A 22,478-nucleotide genomic window follows, 5' to 3' on the forward strand; every position below is an offset into this window, starting at 1 on the left:
GCAGAGCTGACGGCTGAGGCCCTAGGAAAGGGCTACTGCTCTTTGGGAGACAGATGCTTGGCATTGAGTCAAGGAACCCATTACCCATGTGAGTATCTGGAGACACTGAGAGTCCCAGGACTGGAGAAAATGGCTGACAGGAATTCAGCCAGTGTCAGAAGCCCAGTGTCATACAGGAGGGGGACTAATTTGAGTGGGGAGCTGCTGAAGTGGGTGCCCAGTGCTGGTGGTGAAGGTGTGTGGAGAGAGGAGCTGAAATCCCGATTCCCAGAGAGATAGTCTAGAGTCACAGTGTTGGCAGCACGAGTCCTGTGCTGAGCTCTCTGGGACTCCAAACATGCCTGAAGGGTTTTGACTCTCTGGTTCTTGAAATGACAAGTGTTCCAAAAGTCGGGTCTCACATCATCCTCCACCCTGGCTTGCACTGCAGAAGAGTGGGAAGAGAGAGCCAAGAGCAGACCACAGCCGCGTGTGTGTGGAGACATGTTCTCCAGCCCCTCCTCAAGTCCCACCACAGGGGTGGGAAATGGCAGCGTTGGGTCTGTAGAGGAAAAGCTCCTCCCCTCAGCCATTTTCACTGGAGAGTAGAGCGTCGATGGCATGTGCAGAGACATGGCAGGAGGCAGTGGGTTTGCTGGGACCATCTCTTATCTGGACAGTTTCTCAGTGGGCGCTGCTGGTCTGGCAAGCTTTGAGATTCAGATTTGGTTTGCTGCCCTGTGGTGTATGTGCTGGCTTGAGCTTTTTGGAATAGGCTACAGAATGGTTTGCTTCCAGGAAGGTGGATAATGGAGTGCAGAGTTGTCATGAGAAGAAATCGGGTGTCTGTGGGGGAGAGTCATAACTGGAAGGTTGGCTGGGTATTGCCAGGGGAGAAGGGGATGGTGTTTTTCTTGGTGTCCCAGAAGAAGGGATCCATCTTCAGGGCTGAACCTGTTTGGCCTACACAGTCCCATTCCTTTTGCCAATGACTGCTTCAAACATTGGCATACTTCTGGCCATGATGTGTAAGGAGCTGGTTTGCTGGGCAATTGAATAATTTTTTCCTTGCTCTTAACAGAGAGCTACAAGAAGTACATTTTCCTGTGGATACTTTTATGTCTGGATGCAATGCCTAGATCTGCATCCATCTTGCGACCAACCAGAAGATGAATCGAAGGAAGGATGGCCCAGTAGCCTGGGAAGAACCAGTGTTCCTGATACCATCATTAACCACAGAATCTACAATCCCTGAACCCCCCATCCTTAACTACAGAATCTACAATCCTATCTCTAGACACTCTGTCCAGATGCTACACTTTCTTTGTTCAATCTAGTTTGTGTCAGGATTTCTGTTCATTACATCAAAAGTATTCTAATACTGGTAGCAAAACAACTGGAGAAGTTTTCACTTTGTCTTTAACCAAAGAAGACTTCCAGGAAACATCTCCTCAGTGGATTTCTCCCTCACTACTGGATTTTTGTCTCTGTACTAGTGCTTTGATTTGTTTTAGGAGTTTCACCTCTCCACCTGTCATATGCCCCTGGCAGGCTCATTTCTGCTAATGCCCACAATATGCATATCAATGAGCTTTAAACCTTAGGTACGCAGCTCTTCAGGCGTGTATAGCACATTAATCTGTCTGCTTCTAAGTGGTCTGTTGATATGTTTGAGTTACAGTTATACCTACAAGGCTGTGGTCATTGTCCTGGGTTATTCTATTTGTTCTCTCTGCAGGATGCATTAGGACACCCAAGGCCATGGCCGTCATTTGCATCTAGGATTCAATCTTATCTCCTGTGAATCACTGGAAACCTCCTGTCCTGGAACCCTTTTTTTCCACATCCCACTGGATGTCATTCATAGCAACTGGTCTTGTGGGTTGTCTGTTTTATTGTGTTGTCTTACTCTTCCTCTTGGTATCAGTTTTTAAATCCTCTGGATGAGATCAGCTAATCAATCACTAAGCAGCATTGTCCCTCATGCCTTTGTAAGATTCTCTGCACTCTTGGCTAGAATGATTTATTCTGGTATCTTAAGCTGTGTTTCAGAACCTCATTCTAAATATCAACCTATTCTTGTGAGTCCACTACTGATCATCTTTAGATATTCTTCAGTCTTTCAGAGTTCCAAAGGGCAGTAGGAAGAAGCAATGAAAATACCACCTGTATTCTCACATCTTTCATTTTTCCACTCAAAAAATACTGCCATGTTCACTCCTGGTGAAATGTTTATGTCCATGAGAAGCAGTGGCTTTGAATAGTTTTGGCAGACTCTTTATAGCGCTTTACTCAACATTGGGAAGGTATCTTGCCATCAGACCTTTTGGGTCTCCATGAAACTTCTTATACCCCCTCTAGGAAAAGTCACTAACTGTGATCTTTCTGAGCTTCTAAACGCAGCATTTTTTGTACACTCAAGTGAGCGGGGGTCCTCCCTCATTTGTGCTTCTCTTCCTGTAAGTGTGACTTCCTCGCAGTAGGATGAATCTCATGCCTATTTGTGTTATTTTGCTAATTCCAGCTTCTGTTCTACTTGGGGCGGGGGGTTCCAACTCTTTTAAGGTTTCATCTTCAGCACTTCTAAACCATGGGAAACTATGTGAAAACAAATGTAGTAGCCAAACACACCATTCATCACTGTACTTCTGGACAGCTACAAGTCCATACGTGTTCAGGTGAGTCTTCAGGTTGTACGGGAATAGAGGCTCACTCAAGGTAGTTCAATGAAAGTCTAGATGGGAGTGCTTATGGTGTTCTATAATAAAATACTCATGGAACAATAATAGAAATGGATTCTTAGAGAAGCCCAAGAGAAGGAACTATGATTGCTTCATTTCCCTGACATTTCTAAGTTTGGTGGCGTAATCTAATCAACCCAACTCACCTTAGGGTGCCAGGCCATGTCATAAGTCACTGGACTGCCCATAAACAGGTTTCTGGGAGCATGTCCCCATCTTGATCCAATCACCTGTGGCCAGGGATACACATTTTACAAACCACGGTGGTTAGGGCTGCCTGTTCAACAGATATTAGGGGTGATGTTGTACATGCATGCAGGGGAGGCTGAGATGGTAGGCACCGTGAGCAACATGTTCCAGGGTGGGCTCTGCCTCTTGTCTGCTCTGTGACACACTCCTGCTTCCTTGTCCTGACCTCTCATTTGCTAAAGTCTGATTTCCATCTTTGAAGTCTCTGCTCAATCTCTCCAGCCTTCTGCTCATGTCTTCACCTCCTACCTTGCAGCCTGTCTTTTGACTTGATGTTGCTTGACTGCAATTCCTGTGGTTTGGCCTGAGGGGTCCACTCCAATGAAATGCTCCTCTGGCAGCCTTGGCAGGTGTGTCCCAGTGTTCCTGGCTGTCTCCTTGCACCAGTGCAGGCTGCTTGAGATTAGACATGCTCCTCCCTCCTATCAGTCCACCTTGGCCCTGACACTGACTCTTCTCAGCCTCCTTTTGTTTGTCTGCTGGGGCAGAACAAGGTTTCCCAGAAGGTTTAAATTTACATTCTTGGTCAAGGTCTCACACCATCATGACACTGAAGCAGAGAGAGTGACTTCCTTCTCTTCTATGCTGTGTGCATGCCTCCATGCCCCTACTAGTTTGTATAATTCCAGTTTCTATACTTTCTTCCATTCTTTCCTGAAACTTTGTCCTCTCTGTGAAAGTAGATTTTTAGGGATTTGTTTCAGGTTGGTTCATCACTCTGAATATCTTGGGTTTGTCTGATTGAAGCCAAATGGACACAGTGAGTGTTTCCTTTCTGAGTGGTGGGAGGTGGCTCTTGCATCGCCTTTGGGTCCCTTAGAGCTTTAGAGTAAATGCTCAAAGACTGCCCACAGCTGGACTAGAGGCTGTGAATTAGATCTGGGAGGAGAGGACTTAGCAGGAAAAAGCTTCTGTATCTGATGCTAAAATCAGAGATGAAGTCTGAACAGAAGTGGGACATCCAAGAGTCAGGGGTGGGATGTAGGAGGTTCATGGGATGACAGAGGCGGGGCTCAGATCTGAGAAGGGCAGTTTCAATGTGCACAGCAGAGCATTGGGGAGGGGATGTATTGTTCCGTACAAGCTGATGAAAGTTGATAGAAGAATAGGAACAAGGCTTGGATGGTGGCAAAAGACCTACTTGCACCAATGTGAAAAAAGTGGCCCTTTCAAGGCTGAGTCAGGTTGGAAGAGGGCAGAACTGCTTCCACAACACCAGAGAGTGCTGCAAGTATGTGAGAAAACCTGGGCACCAAGAGACCTGGGAGAGAGGAGGCAGATGATGGGTGGGCCAAAGTTCTGGTAGTTGGGAAAGGTGATAGAAGGCATTGCATTAATGCTGGGTCCTCTGCCCTTGTCCTAAGAGCAGCACATGGCTGCTTCCGAATCCTGCCCATGGAGTAACATTTGCTTCCATATGCCACAAAGATGAGATGGGGCCCTGATGTGCCTGCTATAGGAGGGCAGAGCATCCCGTGTGCTCTGTGAGAAGAGCTGGGCCACGTGTCTCCGGGTCAAAGCCCATACACCAGTTATCCCCTATCTCTCTTGTATCTTCAGCCTTTCCTTCCCTATTGGGAAGGATTTCCGTATTTCCAAGAGCCTGCTCAAGTGGGGTCAGCATGTGTCTCTGGTCACCACCCTCTCCCCTGTGGAGGGTTGGCAACTCTCCCATCTATACAAAATTTGAAAGCACCAATTATATGATTGACACTGTTACACTGGAAAACAATTTCCTGTCAGACTCCCCCACTAGACTTTTTACAGGCAGGTGCTACATCTTCATCTCTCTCTCCACAGCACTTGTTGTAGTATTTGCAACCTGGCAGGAATGAAGGAGTCCACGTGGAGTCAAGCACCTCAGGGAACCCCTTCATGGCAGTGACACATACCTCCAACAAGAATTGCCTCTTCCTTCCTTCTGTGGCTTTGCACAGCATTTTTCTTTAATTATAAATACACAGTTGGTCTCTCTATGCTGTTTAGGCTAAGCACAGCACAGCTCCAAACTGGAAAGTTAAATATTTGTGGTAAAAATAACTTATTTGTGCCTATGCAAATGTGGCAACACAAACTCAGGCATGTAGTGTTTTATGCAGAAAAGCTAAAACCAAGAGATGACATTAATTTCCAGTGAAAATATGTGATGACAATTTTAGAATTCTGGCTTTTCAGAAAAAAAAAATCACTCTAGAGGGTCCTAAAAATATGTGCAGTTAGTTATGAGTCCATATTTCCTTCTTACACTCCCACACTGGATCAAAATGCAGCGGTCGTTTTCAAAGTGCATATCACACAGTGTTTTTTGAACACTGTGTGTGTTCAAAAATGGGCTGCTGCCCATTATGGGTTTGTGCAAAGGCAGTGCAATGGCAGTGGCCCATTATGGGTTTGTGAAATTAATTTAATGATTGCGACCAGTAGTCTATTTTTAATAAAAAAATAAAAAAGTGCATCATGTTATATGTATTTTCATGAAACTGTTGTTTCAGTTTTATATCTAGGTCCATGTTATGATTGAAATGTATCTCCAAATGTGAATCAATGCCAAGAACATTCGAGGCACACTGCTCTCTTCCATGTAGAACTAGGGACTTATTGAAATACTGTGCTACATCTTACATTCTTAACACTAAAGTCTTTGTGAAGCACTGGAAATTCCAAAAGCCAGAGAAATGAGAAACTTGGGCTATCTCTGGAAAAGTTATCCTTATTTAAGCAGTACAATAGAACAATAAAAAATCAGCTACTGGAAAGCCAGTATGGGTAGAGTTACAGCTTCCTAGAACCTTAATTGGCTGCAGAAAGGACACAAACATTGTCCAACATCTTTCACTGCTTTCACCAGATACTATGCTAGGTGCTTTCATATATGTTATATCATTTAATCATCCACACACAGTTATCTAAAACCAGCTACTAATATCCCCATATTACAGAGGAGGAAATGAATCCTCAGAGAGAGAAGATAATTCGCTCAAGCTCAGCAGTTCTAAGTGGCCTAGCTGGAATTAGGTTCCTCTTCCTGTTAAAAACTAGTAACAACAGCACAACTGAGGTTGTCCACCAGGAAGCTGAGCTGTGTCATGTCTTCCTCTTTGATTAAATGATTTTGCTTTTCTCAATTTGTCTGCTTCGATCCCAGTAGCTCTTGCATTTATCTGTTTTAGACATTCAACTTTCAAATTAGATTTGACTTCATTAAAGAATTTGGCCAAAAAGAACCCAAAAAAACAAAAAAACAAAAACCCAACTGGACACCACTGTATTAAACAAGTAATTTAAGCCTTTGTGTGTATGCTTAAGTTTGCTAAGAGCTCTTACATTTGTACATATACATGCATATAAACAACATATTACAAATAATCTAGAAATACATACGAGCACCATGGACCCTCAATCTGGGATCAGACTAAGCAACTTCTCATTTTACAATTCAAATGCAAATCCATGTTAATCCTACAGAAGATACTGCCCCCACTTTCCCTTCCTCCAAGGCCACCAAATTCCTTTCCCTGTGGCTGGCTGCTGCACCAACACTTCTATAACCTGCTCTTTCTTCAGCTTCTTTACTGCCTGGAAGGAACCTTATGTAACCTACCACCCTACCCACCTCAATAGCAAGCATGTCCTGCTCAGCAGCACAGTGTCTTAAACACAGAGGCCACCTAATGTTCTCTTAGCATGGAGTGGGTAGTGATGGTGGGAGGGCTCAGTCCCTAACTTCCAAGCCCTCCTCTCTAAAATTGGAATGCGTGAGGTCCTGAATCTGGCCCAGATCTGTTTCTCCTATAATAGTCCTGGCTCACCATTATTCCCTGTCTCATGGAGTTCTCTTCTGGTCTTTTCAGCTGATTTTTTTTTTCTTTTTCTGAGATGAAGTCTGGCTCTGTTGCCCAGGCTGGAGTGCAATGGCACAATCTTGGCTCACTGCAACCTCTGCCTCCTGGGTTCATGTAATTCTCCTGCCTCAGCTTCCCAAGTAGCTGGGATGACAGACGTGCACCACCATGCCCAGCTAATTTTTGTATTTTTAGTACAAACAGGGTTTCACCATGTTAGTTGGGCTGGTCTTGAACTCCTGACCTCAAGTGATCCACCCGCTGTGGCCTCCCAAAGTGCTGGGATTACAGGCATGAGTCACTGCGCCCGGCCTTTCAGCTGATTTTCTAATCAAGAAGCTATATCAGTCTTTGTCTGCAGTTTGTCAAGGACTCTCTTTTAAAGTGCAGAGACTATCCACCTCAGCTACAGCACAGGGCTCAGCACTGTATTTCCAGTTATGGAATACAGTTATTTCAGTTATTTCATATATGTTATATCATTCTTAATTCTGTCCCTAGTTCCTGCTACTGAGGAAGTCCATACTCTGCAGGATAGTCTCCTGGTCTGCCATGAATTCAAACACAATCTGTAAAGAGAGTGAAGGAAGCTACATCTGTGCTTGGGGGCTTTAGAGAATTATTGGCTTGAAGCAATAAGAGGAACATCTGGGCTGAGTAGTCCTTGAAGACTCTCATGTGATTCAAAAGTCCTTTTCTTCCTTATTATTTCCTCTCTTGCTATCAAGCATCTCCTCTGGCAGCAGCAACTAAACTAAAAGTGATTTCTCTATAACAGTGAGCAAGTTGCTCATGGCCTTTGCTATTAACTCTTTCATGCCTGCTGACCTGCAAAAGAATCAGGAGGGCTGGTGCTGGAGCGGATGGCACACTTTGAGTGATGGTTTAGATTCTGCCTGGACTCAAACCATTTGGCTGATGGCAGTATCCTTGATTTTCCCCCTTCCTATCCTGAGAGTATAAGGTTTCTCTGAATTATTACTTCTTTCTTTGCAAGGATCCCTGGATCCTCATTCCTGATATAAGACTAGTTCTAGGTAAGCGCACATTCGTGTGATGTATTGGTTCCATACTAGGCAATGGAAGTGCCACATTATCTGTAAGGAGCAGGAGAAGAGTCATTAGCCCTAATCCTGGGAACGAACTTTCTGTAACTTTAAGAAACATAAAATTTCAAATGCAGCTGAAAGGTTATATATATTCTGTCACCTCCAACTACTCACCCATAAATACAATAGGCACCATAGAGGCTAGGATAAAGGGCAAATTTAAGATTACAAGTGTGCTTGTAATAAATATTGACAACATCATGCCTTCAATGTTATCAATGTTGATGTCACCCTGCAGGCCCAAGGTAGAGAGGCAGAACTGCTCCCCTGGCTGCCCTGCCATGCTTTGGGGTCATGTGATACAATCTTCCATAGCCACGGGGCCTTGGTTGTCAACTCATTCCTGGACCTTGTGTGCCAAAGTGAGTCCAGCTTCCACACCCTTTACCTCCACCTCCAGGCTGATCCAGACTGCCAGGCTAGGATCCTCCAAGCAGGATCCTACCTTGATCTTAAAAACTTCCTATGAAGAGCTCTACCATCATGTTTTCTAAAATCAGAAGCCCACCCTAATCCCTGCCTGGCTTTTGGTTCCTTCATTAGAGGCAATCACTGCCATAGAGAGCCCCACTTACTATCCCTCCATAGATGCTTCTAGAACTAGGTTGGGAGCACGAGATGCTCAGCCTTTATATTTTGTTATCTTGAACCACAAGGGAGTCTTTGAGGACTACCCAGCCCAGACATTTCTCTTATTACTTCAAGCTAACAATTCTCTAAGGCGCCCAAGCACAGATGTAGTTTCCTTAACTGTCTTTACAGATTGTGTTTGAATTCATGGCACAGCAAAAGACTGTCCTGCTGTGTATGGAGTTCCTCAGTAGCAGGAACTAGGGACAGAATTGAGAATAGCACTAACACTGGAAATACAGTGCTGAGCCCTAACACTGGAAGTACAGTACTGAGCCTTGTGCTATAGCTGAGGTGGATGGTCTCTAAGTCTGTGGACCTCTCTGCAGCCAGTCCAATTCCTGTCTTTCTCTTGTGAATAAATGTTGCTGGCTCCAACTCAGCCTTATTTCTTGATGTGATTCTGACTCCAGTCATTAAGGGGGATGTCTTAGTTCTTTTGGGCTACTGTAACAAAATATCTTAGACTGGATAATTTATAAATGACAGAAATTTATTGCTCACAGTCCTTGAGGCTGGAAAGTCCAAGATAAGGTGCTAGCTGATTTGGTGTCTGGTGAGTGCTAGCTCTCTGCCTCATGGTTGGGGCCATCATTCTGTGTCCTTACATGGTAGAAGGGGCAAACAAGCTTCCTTGGGCCTCTTTTATAAGGGCACTAATCCCATTCACGAAGGCAGAGCCCTCATAACCTAATTGCTTCCCACCTCTTAATACTACCACATTGGGGATTAGGTTTCAACATATGAATTTTGGGAGGATGCAAGCACTCAGACCATAGCAGAGAGAGATTGCAGATAAGGCCCAGCAGAAAGCACAAGTAGATGTGGATGTATTTGGATCCACTTCTCCATTCCCATTTCCAGGACTTCATTAAGCATTAATAACAGGAAAAAAAAATTCAGAATGTTCATATTTTAAAATTTATAGTCAATCTTAATCCCTTTGGGTGGTATTTACTTTCTTGATTGGTATATTAGTCCATTCTCACATTGCTATAAACAAATAATCCAAGACTGGATAATTTATAAAGAAAAGCAGATTAATTGGTTCACAGTTCTGAGGCTATATAGGAAGCATGGCACTTACATCTGCTTGGCTTCTGGGGAGGTGTCAGAAAGCTTTTACTTATGGCAGAAGGCAAATGGAGAGCCAGTGTGGCAAATGGCAGAGCAGGAACAAGGGGGTTGGAGGTGCCACACACTTTTAAACAAGATCTTGCAAGAACTCACTCACTAGCATGAGGACAGCACCAAGCCATGAGGGATATTATCCAAACATCTCTCACCAGGCCCTACCTCCAACATTAGGGTTCACAATTCAACATGAGATTTGGGCAGGGACAAATATTTAAACTATATAATTCCACTCCAACCCCTTCCAAATCTCATGTTCTTCCCATATTGCAAAATACAACCATGTCTTCCCAATAATCCCCCAAAGTCTTAGGTCATTCCAGCATTAATTCAGAAGTTCAAAGTCCAAAGTCTCATCTGAGACAAGGCAAGTGCCTTCTACATATGAGCCTGTAAAATAAAAAATCAAGTCATTTACTTCTAAGATACAATAGAGGTACAAGCATTGGATAAACATTCCCATTCCGAAAGGGAGAAATTGGCCAAAAGAAAGGGGCTAGAGGCTCCATGCAAGTTTGAAACCCAGCAGGGCAGTCATTAAATCTTTTTTTTTTTTTTTTTTTTTTTTTTTTTTTTTTTTTGAGATGGAGTCTCACTCTTGTTGCCCAGGCTGGAGTACAATGGCACAATCTCAGCTCACTGCAACCTCCGCCTCCTGCATTCAAGCGATTCTCCTGCCTCAGCCTCCCAAGTAGCTGGGACTGAAGGCACCTGCCACCACACGCAGCTAATTTTTGTACTTTTAGTAGAGACAGGGTTTCACCATGTTGTCCAGGCTGGTCTCGAACTTCTGACCTCAAGTGATCCAACTACCTTGGCCTCCCAAAGTGCTAGGATTACAGGCAGGAGCCACCATGCCCAACTGTTGTTAAATCTTAAAGCTCCAAAATAATCCCCGACTCTATGTCCCATATCCAGGAAACACTGGCGCAAACGGTAGGCCCCCAAGGCCTTGGGCAGTTCTGCCCCTGTGGTTTTTCAGGGTTCCTCCCTCAAGGCTGCTCTCATGGGCTGGGGTTGAGTGCCTGTGGCTTTTCCAGGCACAGGGTGCAAGCTGTCAGTGGATCTACCATTCTGAGGTCTGGGGGATGGTGGCCCCCTTCTCATAGTTCCCCTAGACACTGCCGCTGTGGGGACAATGTGTGAGACCTCCAATCCCACATTTTCCCTTGGCACTGCCCTAGTAGAGGTTCTCTGGGAGGGCTCAGCCCCTGCAGCAGGCTTCTGCCTGGGCACTCAGGCTTTCTCATACATCCTCTGAAATCTAGACAGAAGCTGCTAAACCTTCACTCTTGTACCCACAGTTAAGCATCTGCAGACTTAATGCCACAGGGAAGCTGCTCAAGCTTCTGGCTTGCATTCTCTGAAGTAGCAGCTGGAGGTGTATCTGGGCCCCTTTGAGTTACGGCTAGAGCTGGAGCAGCAGGGATGGGGGGAGCAGTGTCCTGAGGCTGCACAGGGCAGTGGGGTCCTGGTCCTGGCCCACAAAACCATTCATCCCTCTTAGGTCTCTGAACCTGTAATGAGCGGGGCTGCCGCCAAGGTCTCTGAAATGCCTTTGAGGTCTTTTTCCCATTGTCTTGGATGTTAGCACCTGACTCCCTTTTAGTTATGCCAGTATCTCTAGCAAGTGGTTGCTCCACAGCTTGCTTGAATTTCTGTCTTGAAAAGCCTTTTCTTTTGTTGCCATATGATAGGCTGCAAATTTTCCAAACTTTTACACTCTGCTTCCTGTTTAAATATAAGTTCCAACTTTAAGTCATTCCTTAGGCTATCAGAAGCAGCCAAGCCAAATCTGGAATGCTTTCCTGCTTAGAAATTTCTTCTGCCAGATACTCTAGATCATCACTCTCATGTGCAAACTCCCACAAATCCCTAGAGCAGACACAACACAACCAAGTTCTTTGCTAAAGCATAACAGAGATGACCCTTGCTCTTGTTCCCAATAAGACCCTCATTTCCACCTGAGGTCTCATCAGTCTGGACTTCACTGTCCCTATTACTATCAGCATATTGGTCACAAACCATTTAACCAGTCTCTAAGAAGTTCCAAACTTTCTCTCATCTTTCTGTCTTCTTGTAAGCCCTCCAAACTCTTCCAACCTTGGTCCATTACCCAATTCCAAAGCTGCTTCCACATTTTCAAGTATCTTTATTGCAATATCCCACTTCACTTCTGGTACTGCTTTTCTTGCATTGCTATAAAGAAATACCTGGGACTGGGGTAATTTATAAAGAAAGGAGGTTTAATTCGCTTATAGTTCTTAAGGCTGTACTGAAAGCATGGTACTGACATCTGCTTGGTTTCTGGTGGGGCCTCAGGAAGTTTTTACTCATGGTAGAAGGCAAAGGAAGAGCCAGCATCTCACTTGGCAGAGCAGAAGCAAGGCAGGATTGAAGGTTCCACACACTTAAATGACCAGATCTTGCAAGAACTCACTATCAAGAGGACAGCACCAAGCCATGATGGATATGACCCAAACACCCCCCATCAGGCCCCACCTCCAGATTTGGGGATTACAATTCGACATGAGATTTGGGCAGGGACAAATATTTAAACTATATTAATTGGTTTTATGACCGCTCTTTAGTAAACTTTATTAATATGAACACTTACTATTAACATGCAAAGCATCTAAGCACACACCATTCAGATCCTGAGCTATGAAGGAAAAAATCACCCCATTGTTTTCCTGCCTTATTCATAACTGCTTCTGTTTCTGATAATTTGAGTATAACTCACTGAAGTGTACCATATACCTAAAAGTTACAATTGCATTGTGTGATTTCTCAATGAATTATAAAGTTCCCCTTGCTTTGTAGAAAGCCTCTTTTCTTTATTTCAAGCATTTTGATTATCAATATCATCACATTTTATGTCCTGAATTTTATCTAAGGTGTGAAAAAATATGTAAGTCTACCACCATTGACTGAAGACTTTAAAGATACATTTGAGTTTTCCATAAAAATAATGTAGAAATAAAAATAATACTACAATTGCTAAAATTATTGTTGTTAAAAGAGTATAGATTTTCATTTTTTTCCTAAACAAATGAATTGGAGTACATCACATAAGACATTGAAGGGAAAGGTCAGCTATGTGACTAATCTTCACTCCTGAGGAACTGTGCCTTTATCAGCTCAAGGGAGTGATTATAAAATGAAGAGCTTCCCACAGGCCCTGAGACTCCATGTAGAATTTGAATAACATATAAATTCAAAAGGAAAGCAGTTTTTTTCTTAACCTTATATAATATTTGTATGTCATTGAGAGCCAAGTGTCCTTCTTTTCGCCATGCTTGTTTTAACACACAAGTTAATTATCTGAACATTAATAATTTGCTCCATTAAGAAAACTTTAATGGGAGTCTACTGTCGCTACACACTTTGTTAGGTATTGGACATACCACAGTGAGCCAGGCAGAAGAGCTGATCTCGCGACAGCTTTGGGAATGGTTCTCTTCACTCCCAGAGAACACCACCTGGGGCAGTGTGAGTGTTCACCTGTACCCTAAATAAGATGTTTTTCATTTCAAATAAGATAAATTCTGCTTATTACTGCTTACACAACAAAGGGAATTTATACATTTACATACTTATAAAGGCCAGAGGTAACACTATGTTTGGGAGAGGTTTGATTCAGGAGCTCAACCACATGACTGAGAGTCTGGTTTCTTTGTATCTATGGGCTTGGTTTCTCCCTAAACCTGGATCTTTTATAGAGATCCAAAGAAGCCACAGCTGCTCCCAGGGCATATAGTGCTTTGTTTATATCCAACAAGAAAGAGAGAGTATCTTTGTCCAAACGTTCACACCAAATGTTTTATAATACTGTTGGACTGAATCAGCGCATGCAGTGGTAATCCCTGTGGTTAGTTTGACAGGTTTAGCCTGGAACTAAGTCACACATACTGTCACCAGAGACAAGGATGGAGCCAGGCTCCCTAGAATCATTAATCAGAAATCAGGGCCATCAGAAAGGGGGCTTGATGGTGAGGAGGCAGCTAATAAATATTCACACTGTTGGTGTATGGGTCCCCACAGGACTGGGCAGGATCTTTTGTGAGGTTCCCTTCTGCTTTTTGTTGCTGGAGTGTGAGTACTAAAACCACCTATCCCAACATAGACTCTCCATTAACTTGGCTGTACTAGTCTACTGTCTTTATTACTACAACTTAAGTATTCACTCATGGGACTTCCCAATTTCTATTCCTTAGGAAGCATCAACAGTTTACACCCCAAGACTCTTTGAATCCCAGGCTCAAAATCGTCAACTTGCTGTTCCACCTCAGCTACTGTATCATGACACTGATCCAATCCTAACCAAGGTCCCCATCCCCCCACTTCATCTCCCTCATCGCATGGAGAGACCCACCTTAAACCACACTTCAAAGTCTCAATAAATAAGACTCTGCCCTTCCCCTTCCATTACCTGGGAAAGCAATAAACTCAGCTTTGTCTTATCAATAGGTTGTTCTGGTAATGTTTGGAAGACAGCATTTGACAGGTGCATCTTCTGAAAGATTCATATCCAGGAGCAGTGGTCTTCCTGAATGTCCTCTGCCAGGGTGCTCCACCTTTGCCCCAGGCCCCATTCCCCAGGAGGGAATAGTCTTCCTCCCACCAGACTATGAGGAGGGAGTGTGTTTCTTTCAGAGAGTGGTATAAACCATTCTGGTTCATTTCATCTGCGGGGAAAGAATTGGCCTATCACGTTAGCAATCACCTCTGAATGCCATCCCTGGAGATGGAGACAGCTGATGGCTCAAGCCCACTGTCATCCACCTTCCTATTTAATAGCTATTCAAGTGTGCAGCAGGGATGCTCCAAGGCAGTGACTACTGGAGCAAGGTCATCTGTGAATGAGAGGAGAGTCAAGATGCAGTTGACTTTCTGTTCAGGCAGAAACGTTATTTTCTACCACATTGTCATTATCTTTTATACTTCTAGTGTTTACCCTAAGTACTCCTATGTTTTGTATGATTGCTATCTCTACAAACCTTCAGAAAAGTCACAAAAGTCACCCATCCCTGATAAAGATGAGAAAATGCCTACCATCTCTCTCTCTTTTTTTCCTACAGATAATTCAATACAAGAAAGAAGATTGGCTTGGGAAGGTCTGAATGACTCTGGCTTTGTTTGTTAACCATAACCTCTACCAGCTGAAAACACAATGCCCCACTAATACTAACACTGCCTGCTTGTCCAAACAGCATTCTGGCCACTTATAGCAATTGACACAAATTCTAACAGGTCTGTTAACGTTTTTCAGATTCCAAACTTGCAGTACATTTTCATGTTCCTGGCAATCAGTTTTGCTTCAGTGGCCCTGCAGGTGTTTATGCATGCTGGCACGCTAAATCTCACCATTCAAAATAATTTAATTTTACAACAAAATCTGAAGAATAATTTCTTCATTTTGTCAAAAAATACCCCAGTCCTATTATTTTTCTCTTCTTCATCTTCACGGGTAGGTGGGGCAAAGAATTACCTTGTATAAGACTGCTGCTAAAATATATTCCTAGTGAGAAAGATCAACTTGTGGGTTAAAGTCCTTGTCACCTCCTGATCAGTTTTCACTCAGGGGACAGCAGTCCACCATTCACCATTGGGATCTCTGTGTGTTTCTTCTCTCTTATGAAAGGAGATATTGAGTGCTCTAGGACTTGGCTGCCCACATCAAGTACAGGGGGACCCTCATGATTTGCTAAGGGGCCTCAGTTCTGAATATTTCTCATTATTCAAAAATGCAAAGCCATTGTCATTATGTGGCAGTTCACTGGAACCAAGGGAGGAAACGATCCCTTTTCATGTTCCTCTGCTAAATAGAGAAAAGGTAATTAAAACTTGGAGCTTAATAAGGGCCATCTCCATTTGAACAGCCTAACACAAATCCATTCTCAATACCTTTTTACACCTTGTATAACTGACTTCTACTGTGTACTCCACTGCATGGAGAATTCTGGAAATTTAGAACGAAGGGAACCCAATTCATTTTATATATATCACATTCATTCTTTTTTTTTTCATTTATTCACCAAATGCTAATTCAATACCTATGTAACAGAAATAATGTTCTTATTGTCTGTAAATCATGTTGTCCCATGCATTGAATACATGCCAAATATTATAGGAAGCTGAGGGCTGATAACTCCAGGCAAATGATCAGCTAGTCCCCTATGAAATAAGTATCTTATTTCATGTTACATGTAGAAATGACCATGTAACTTTATCTTAAAGCCAGGCCTTGTTGAGAAAAATGGGATCCAAATTCCAAATGTTTCCTTACATGTTGAGAGGAAACCTTGGATGTCTGAGCATGAGTCATAGGTAGAGAGAAATCATGCTAGAATATATAGTGTTTCCACCAGATAGGAAGACGAAGCAGAGAGTCTTTGGCAGAAGAGATACAGAGAAGTGAGGAGGAGAGGTTCTGGCTTTACCATTCAGGCTTGAAACCCCACGTTCAGATGGATTGAGGGGGAAGCTGAAGGCAAACTTGACCCCTGGGTCAACACAGGCTAGAGGAACAATGTAGAAATGACCATGTAACTTTATAGGCATGAACAGGATGCCTGTGATGGCACTGAGTCTCCTGTGGCTCCCTTGTGTGCCCAAATGCCTGAAGGGTGTGAGAGTATTGGTTGTTAGAATTTCAGAGAATTCCACCAAGTGGGGAATGACTCTGTATTAAGGGCTGCAAAGAAAAGCTCCCAGGCCAAGCATTGAGTGGGAGGTGCTACCCACCCCCGGGGATCCACAGGGACTTCAATAGCTGATGTGGGGCCTCATCAGCCTCAAGATGGCCAAGTTTCTATGCTGAGACAATAGCCCACAGTTACACCAGCCAAGATCCTCAGCAGCAGAGGCAGTGATGATGAAGTCTGATGCCCAAAGACAAGCAGAACAATATGCACAGTGCCGGTCAATGCCATGAGGTAGCCTTCGTACTTCCCTATACCTAGCTGGGAGGGAGGAAGGAGAGAGGAGACCCCCAGGAAGAAGAGAAAATAATTACCCCAAAGAGACTGACATAACCTGGAAAAGACTAAGAACTACTAATTAGCAAGATAAAGTTCATTTTCCCCTTACTGTTTATTACCAAGATGGTATGTATCCTTTTAGATAATAAAGAAATTTATGTTTTCCTGCCCTATTTTAATGTGATTTAAATGTTTCTTGTTTTTTCTGTTTTCATTCATAACAAAACTTTTGTTCTCAGAGACACTAAGACATGATGCTGAACTATATGGGGGGAGCACCTCATAATGTGGGCAAGATGCTGCAGCAGCATGTAGCCCTCCATGTCCTGACTGCTCACTTCTCTTTTGCCATCCCCTAATACACATATTAGGCTTTTGCTGTGTTTATTTACCTAGCCCATAAGCCACTCCTTCAGAGGGCAATGCATGGAATTGCCAGCCTTGGTTCCACACCAACTGACAGGGGTCTGGAATTCAGGTGTTTCCAAAGACCTGCAGTCTTGGGTGCCTTAATGCTTGCTGAGTAGCAGCACTTTCTAGGACTTTCTCCATTGTATGTTTCAGTCCATGCTTTTCTTTTTTTCACGTCTCAGTCTTCTTCCCTGCTAGTCTGGTTCTCCACAAGACCCAAGCCTTGCAACACAACCAAATCCCCTTGATGGGAGCCTGATTTCCTACGTGACTTTTCCCAGTCACCCCATCCTCTCCCCACTCCCATCTTTCCTGGTGAGTTACTCCTTTCCTAAATCTGTTGTGAATAACAATTTGGCCATAGTGCTAAAGCCTCTCACTTTAAATTCCTTTGGGAAGCAGTCATTCACATTCATTTTAGACAATTTCCCTGTCCTGTGAGGACTCTTCTCAAGAAGTCTACTCCCAAAACTCCTGCTGAGGTGGGTACCAGGTCACATTTTCATGACTCCAGACCTGCAGCAAATTGCACCAGGATGGACACCTAATCAAATCTTGGGCAATCAGATACATTCTCCTGGGAATATGTGGACCTCCAAGACTCCAGATAGGCCCTGCTGGACAATTGATAGATAATATCTAGACATGGTTTACAGGGGCTACTTGTGTAACTCCAAGACAAGTCTGGGTAAAACTGACAGTTGCTGTAGTCCTTTGACTCTACGTTTATACCCTTCTGGATGCTGAGGGTGATAAATGAGGGCTCTGTTTATGTCTGGGCATATTGTACCATAACTGCCCTCTGGTTATGCTTGGCATTATGTAGTCCTGAGTTGAAGAGGGCCAGGACTCTCAATGAGCTGGTCCCAGCAGACAGTCAGACATGCAGAATTTTGTAGCTGTACGTATGTGTATGTACAAAGGCTGAGCTTGGAGTGAGGAAGACATCCAAAATGGGCCACACCTTGAATAGAACTTTGGTGTTTGGAATCTTACACCTATGCCTATTAGGATAATATTGCTGATCTTGACTATATATTCTGGTTGGATTCTCTTTCTTCTGTCTTTTAGAAAAGTGAAATTTCATTTAACCAGATAGTATATGTGTCTGTTCTTCCCACCAAACCAAGATTAGTACTTATTCATACAACAGATGTTACATGGCACTACACAGGGAAGCGATGAAAACTTGGAACTATGTCCTGTTATTCTCCATGAGGCTCATGATGTTGATCATCTTGACATACAGGAGGGTAGGAAAGGTGTTGTGATATGGCCAGGCCAACACCATCTTCTCTTGAATTGGTGGACAAGGGTGCCGAGCGAAGGGAGCTCTTAGAGCTCTGTCATCTGAGGCCCTATGAAGGGGGTGCTCTGATCCCTAAATCCCAGGCAGTCTGCTCGGGGGAGTTTTCACAGCTTTCCAAACCTTTGACATCATGGGGAGTAAAGGGAGCCCTACTGGCTGACCTTTGAGTGTGCAGTGAAGTCATCCAGAATCCCTGTGAGAGAAACGGATTTTTGAACTCACTGGCTTTGAAGATTCCATCTGCCACCTGCCCTGGCAAGGTCAGGGTGTATTGGACACAACCTTGAGCAGGCTGCCAGATCTCTGCAGGGCGCAGAGTTTAGACCTAACCAATTCCTCAGCAGTGAAGAGCTTCTGTGAGGCCAGCCTCCCTCCATGCTAAATCCCAGTGCCCCCATCTTTGTTCTCTCTCCCTCTCTCTCTGTCTTCTAAACACACATGCTCATGAGTGCACCCTCACATACTCTGTTATCATGAGCACTGAGATTTAATTGCTGGTTTTTGTTTTAAAGAAGACATTTAAAAGGTTCTTAGAGAGCATAACAGCAGCTTGTCTTTAAGACCAAGAAAAAGAGGAAAAGAAACAAAACTTAAATATGTACATCTGTGTTTAGCCAAGTACTGGATGACCCCTTCCTCCAATCTGAGATGATGGCTCACTGGGGTGCAGGAGTGGTGGATTCCTGGCCTTTCTCTTATTCTCCATGACACACATGGATGATATTTCTTCATAGGACATAGTCCCATAAGGACACACAGCAGCCCCTCAGAATCTAGGGCATATATAATAACAACTGCAACTGAAAACTTTACTGTTTACTATATATACATCAGCTACAATGCTGCATTTCATATCAATAGATTGTTTAATCCTCACCATCCCTCTTGTGAGACAGGAAATGTTATGGCCACTTTACAGATGTGAACACTGAGGTTCAGAAGGCGAAAAACAAACATCTAGTGAGTGGAAGGACAGCAATTTGAATGTAGGTCCTTCCAACTCCAAAGTGAATGTTTCTGGCCACTCTGCCTATTGCCTCCTCCATCCTTACAGCTGCTAACGAAGTATGACCAACCTCTCTAATACTGTTTTTCATCTCATCTGGTACCATTGCCCCAATTCTGCGAGCTCAACGTTCATTTTTAAAAGAAAAAGCATCACTTCCTCTCTCAGGATGGATCTGGAGTCCCGGACGTGTATTTCAAAGAGACAGGAAGCAACAGGGAAGAGGCAGCCTCCCTCTGCCTCTGCTTACATGAAGGTTTGCCCTCCCTCTGCTTATATGAAGGTTTGTCCTTCATATAAGCCGTGCAGGCATTTCATTTCCTTAGTTCTGCTGTAACAGTTGAGAAATGACCATTGTATTGGCCAAAGTAATTTTAGCCGCTGTAACAAATGACTTCTAAGTTTCAGTGGTTTAACCCTAATGGCATTTACTTTTCAGTTACATAACTGTGGAGCACAGATTTCCAAAAAGCTGAGTGTTTGGGGTTTAAGGAATATCTCTCAGGTGAACGAATTTATACCACACTTTTTCTCAGCCATGAAGGAAAAGGCCTCCAAGGCCTGCTCCCTGCACTCTCCTTTGTGTAACACATGCATATACTGCCACTCAGGGGCCCGTGTGCAACACTCTGCCCAGGGCTACTCCCCTGCCTAGGTCACCAAAAATAACTGCTGGTGCACGAATCAGGGCTCATCTCTCAGTCCTACACCACACGCCTCATCCTTACTCCTTTCTCATTTCCTGTTTCCTGAGAAGCACAGAACTTTAATACTCTCTGATACTACTAATTACAAATAAGAATTAAAATCAGCAATGGCTCATAAGGGTGCAAAAAGTCTATTACAACTCTTCTAAATACCACTGCTAGTGACAGGCCCCCAAAATTTAATGAGCCCGCAGATGGACTCCTTTGAGAATTCCACCAGGAGCTGAAGTAGTGAGGTATAGTTCAGTGGACACCAGTCCCCAGCTCTTTCTCAAGTAGCTCATAGATCCTGTGGGTCTCCCTTAGGGATTAATTTTGAGTCTAGAAAAGAATGATTTTTGCTCCTATGGCCCAGAGGCAGAACTATCCTTAGGAACCTGCAAATTAGGGGGCCTTAGGCTCTTCTTGAATACATCTGGGTGCCCTGATAGTTAGAATCCATAAACCCTGTCTTGCTCTTCTCCTTCCTGCACCACCTCCAACAAAGATGTCCGTTGGTTCCCCTGTCTGGGTTTGGGGCCTCTCTGTCTCTCCACAACTGCCCTGTGTTCACTTCAACCAGACTCACCTGACTATCAATGGCAGGGCGGCCCACACTGGGTGAGGCTCCAGTCTTGGCCTCTCAGATGGCTTTGCATGGAATGGAGCTGCCTGCACCAGGAGAACAGTGGAAAGTTTTCTGCCTGGAACCCATGAGTCCTCAGTAAATAACTGCTACTGCCTTCCTGGTTTGCCAATTCCCGGAGGCTCAGTTCTCTTTACTTACTGAGAGCATGAAGGAGAGATGCTTCACAGTCTCCTCTAAGCACAATAAACGTCTCTCTCCTTTGTACTTTTGTAGCACTTTATATGGATGGAAATGCTTACATTTGTGTCTCTCAGTGATTAGTTTACATGTCATCTTTTGTTTATTTTACAGTCTGTAAGTTCTACAAGGGAAAGGACTGTTTCTTATTCTCATCTGTATTCTCTGTAGCTATTATAGCATTTGACCCTCAGAAATGTTACTCAGGGAGTGCAAATTATTTTTGAGAGAACGAGTTAGTGAATAAATAAGAGTGAATCAATGAGCAAAGATAAGTGGGGGAAGAGTGAATGAGAAGTAAAGGGGGAGGGAGTGAATGAATGACGATGTGAGTGGCAGAATGATGGCCAATTGCCTTCAGGTTTTCACTCTCCTCTTATTCTATGCAAACAGAACCCTAGTTTTTAGTTGGACACATTGACACCCAACAGAAAGATTACACTTCTAACTATTCCCTGCAATTTGACATGTCCACGTGACTAAGTTTTGTGACTAAACTAAATGTAAGTAGCAGTGTTGCATGAGAATTCAAAGAGAATCCTTAAAAAGGGAATGTGTGCCCTTTCGGCTCTTCCCCTTTTGCACATTTTTGCGGCCTAGAAAATATTCAGTGGTTGGAGCTTAGCAGCCATATCGTATAATGAGGGTACTTCAGGGAACAAAGCCACCCTGGGACAGTGAGGCAGAAAGATAGAAGTCTAGGTCTCTTGTTGAACATGGAGCTGCTAAGATATCCCAGAGTGCCTTCCTCTAGACATTTTGTATATAAGAGAGAGACATACATTCTCATTTCATTTGTTTTTAATTTATAATTGGTTGTTTTGGTTTTTATTATATGCAGTTGAACCTGATACTAACCAGCTTGCCCAGAATCACAGGTTGGTGCCAGAGCTGGTCTTAGAATCAAGGCCTCATGTTTTTTCCAAAGTCAGTCTCAAGTCACTGTATGAAGGCCTGAAAGTCCACACTCACCCACACCTTGCAGATGCCCTCCAAGTACCAACCCAAAGCCTTAACACAGAAGTACAGAATCTTGATCTTTTAAAAACACAATCAAAATGAGGGATGATCTCTGATCAATATTCAAAACCCACCAGACTGGTGGGAAGCACAGATTCAGCCTCAGATTGAATGCAAGTCCCAGCAGCCCCAGGAAATGTAACCAGGAAAACCTGTCTATGACATCCATCCTGGTGCACTCACATGTTTGGCAGCTCCTGCATGTCAACACTAAAGCATTTACTCTTATGTAAAGTGGAGCATGTGGATTAGGGTCTTACCTCCACCAGGGAATGCCAGTGTGCAATGGGCTTCCGAGGATATGACAACATTTCACTCCAGTGGTCTCTGCCCAGCCTCTCAGCCTCGTTGCCTACTTGACACACGCCGATGATCTCATTGTGACCTACACTGTGAAAATGGCCCACAATAGTTTTTTCTTAAAATTTTGGTATGTAAGATCAACAGCTACTCAATTAAACTGATGAAGGAATGGGGGACATGGTGGTTTTTTTTTTTTTTTTTTTTTTTTTTTTTCATTTCCTCACTTAAAAGTGCAGGCTAAGCTTCACGG

At 43.7% G+C, this 22,478-nt stretch overlaps 1 protein-coding gene across 6 annotated transcripts in view; it reads right to left on the reverse strand.

Annotated features, from left to right (window-relative positions):
• SYT9 (synaptotagmin 9) overlaps positions 1-22,478 on the reverse strand; it is a 221,877-nt gene that overhangs the window by 25,933 nt on the left and 173,466 nt on the right. For 4 of the 6 annotated variants that reach the window (XM_008008133.3, XM_008008152.3, XM_008008160.3 and 1 more), the window contains one exon: positions 22,186-22,315. In XM_008008133.3, coding sequence (XP_008006324.2) covers positions 22,186-22,315 — 130 coding nt within the window. Of the gene's footprint in view, positions 1-4,011; positions 4,231-22,185; positions 22,316-22,478 lie in introns of those variants that run through there. The other 2 variants (XM_037999773.2, XM_073018709.1) reach the window with 2 other exon arrangements.

The sequence above is a fragment of the Chlorocebus sabaeus genome, chromosome 1 (assembly GCF_047675955.1).
Source record: "Chlorocebus sabaeus isolate Y175 chromosome 1, mChlSab1.0.hap1, whole genome shotgun sequence".
NCBI lineage: Eukaryota > Metazoa > Chordata > Mammalia > Primates > Cercopithecidae > Chlorocebus > Chlorocebus sabaeus.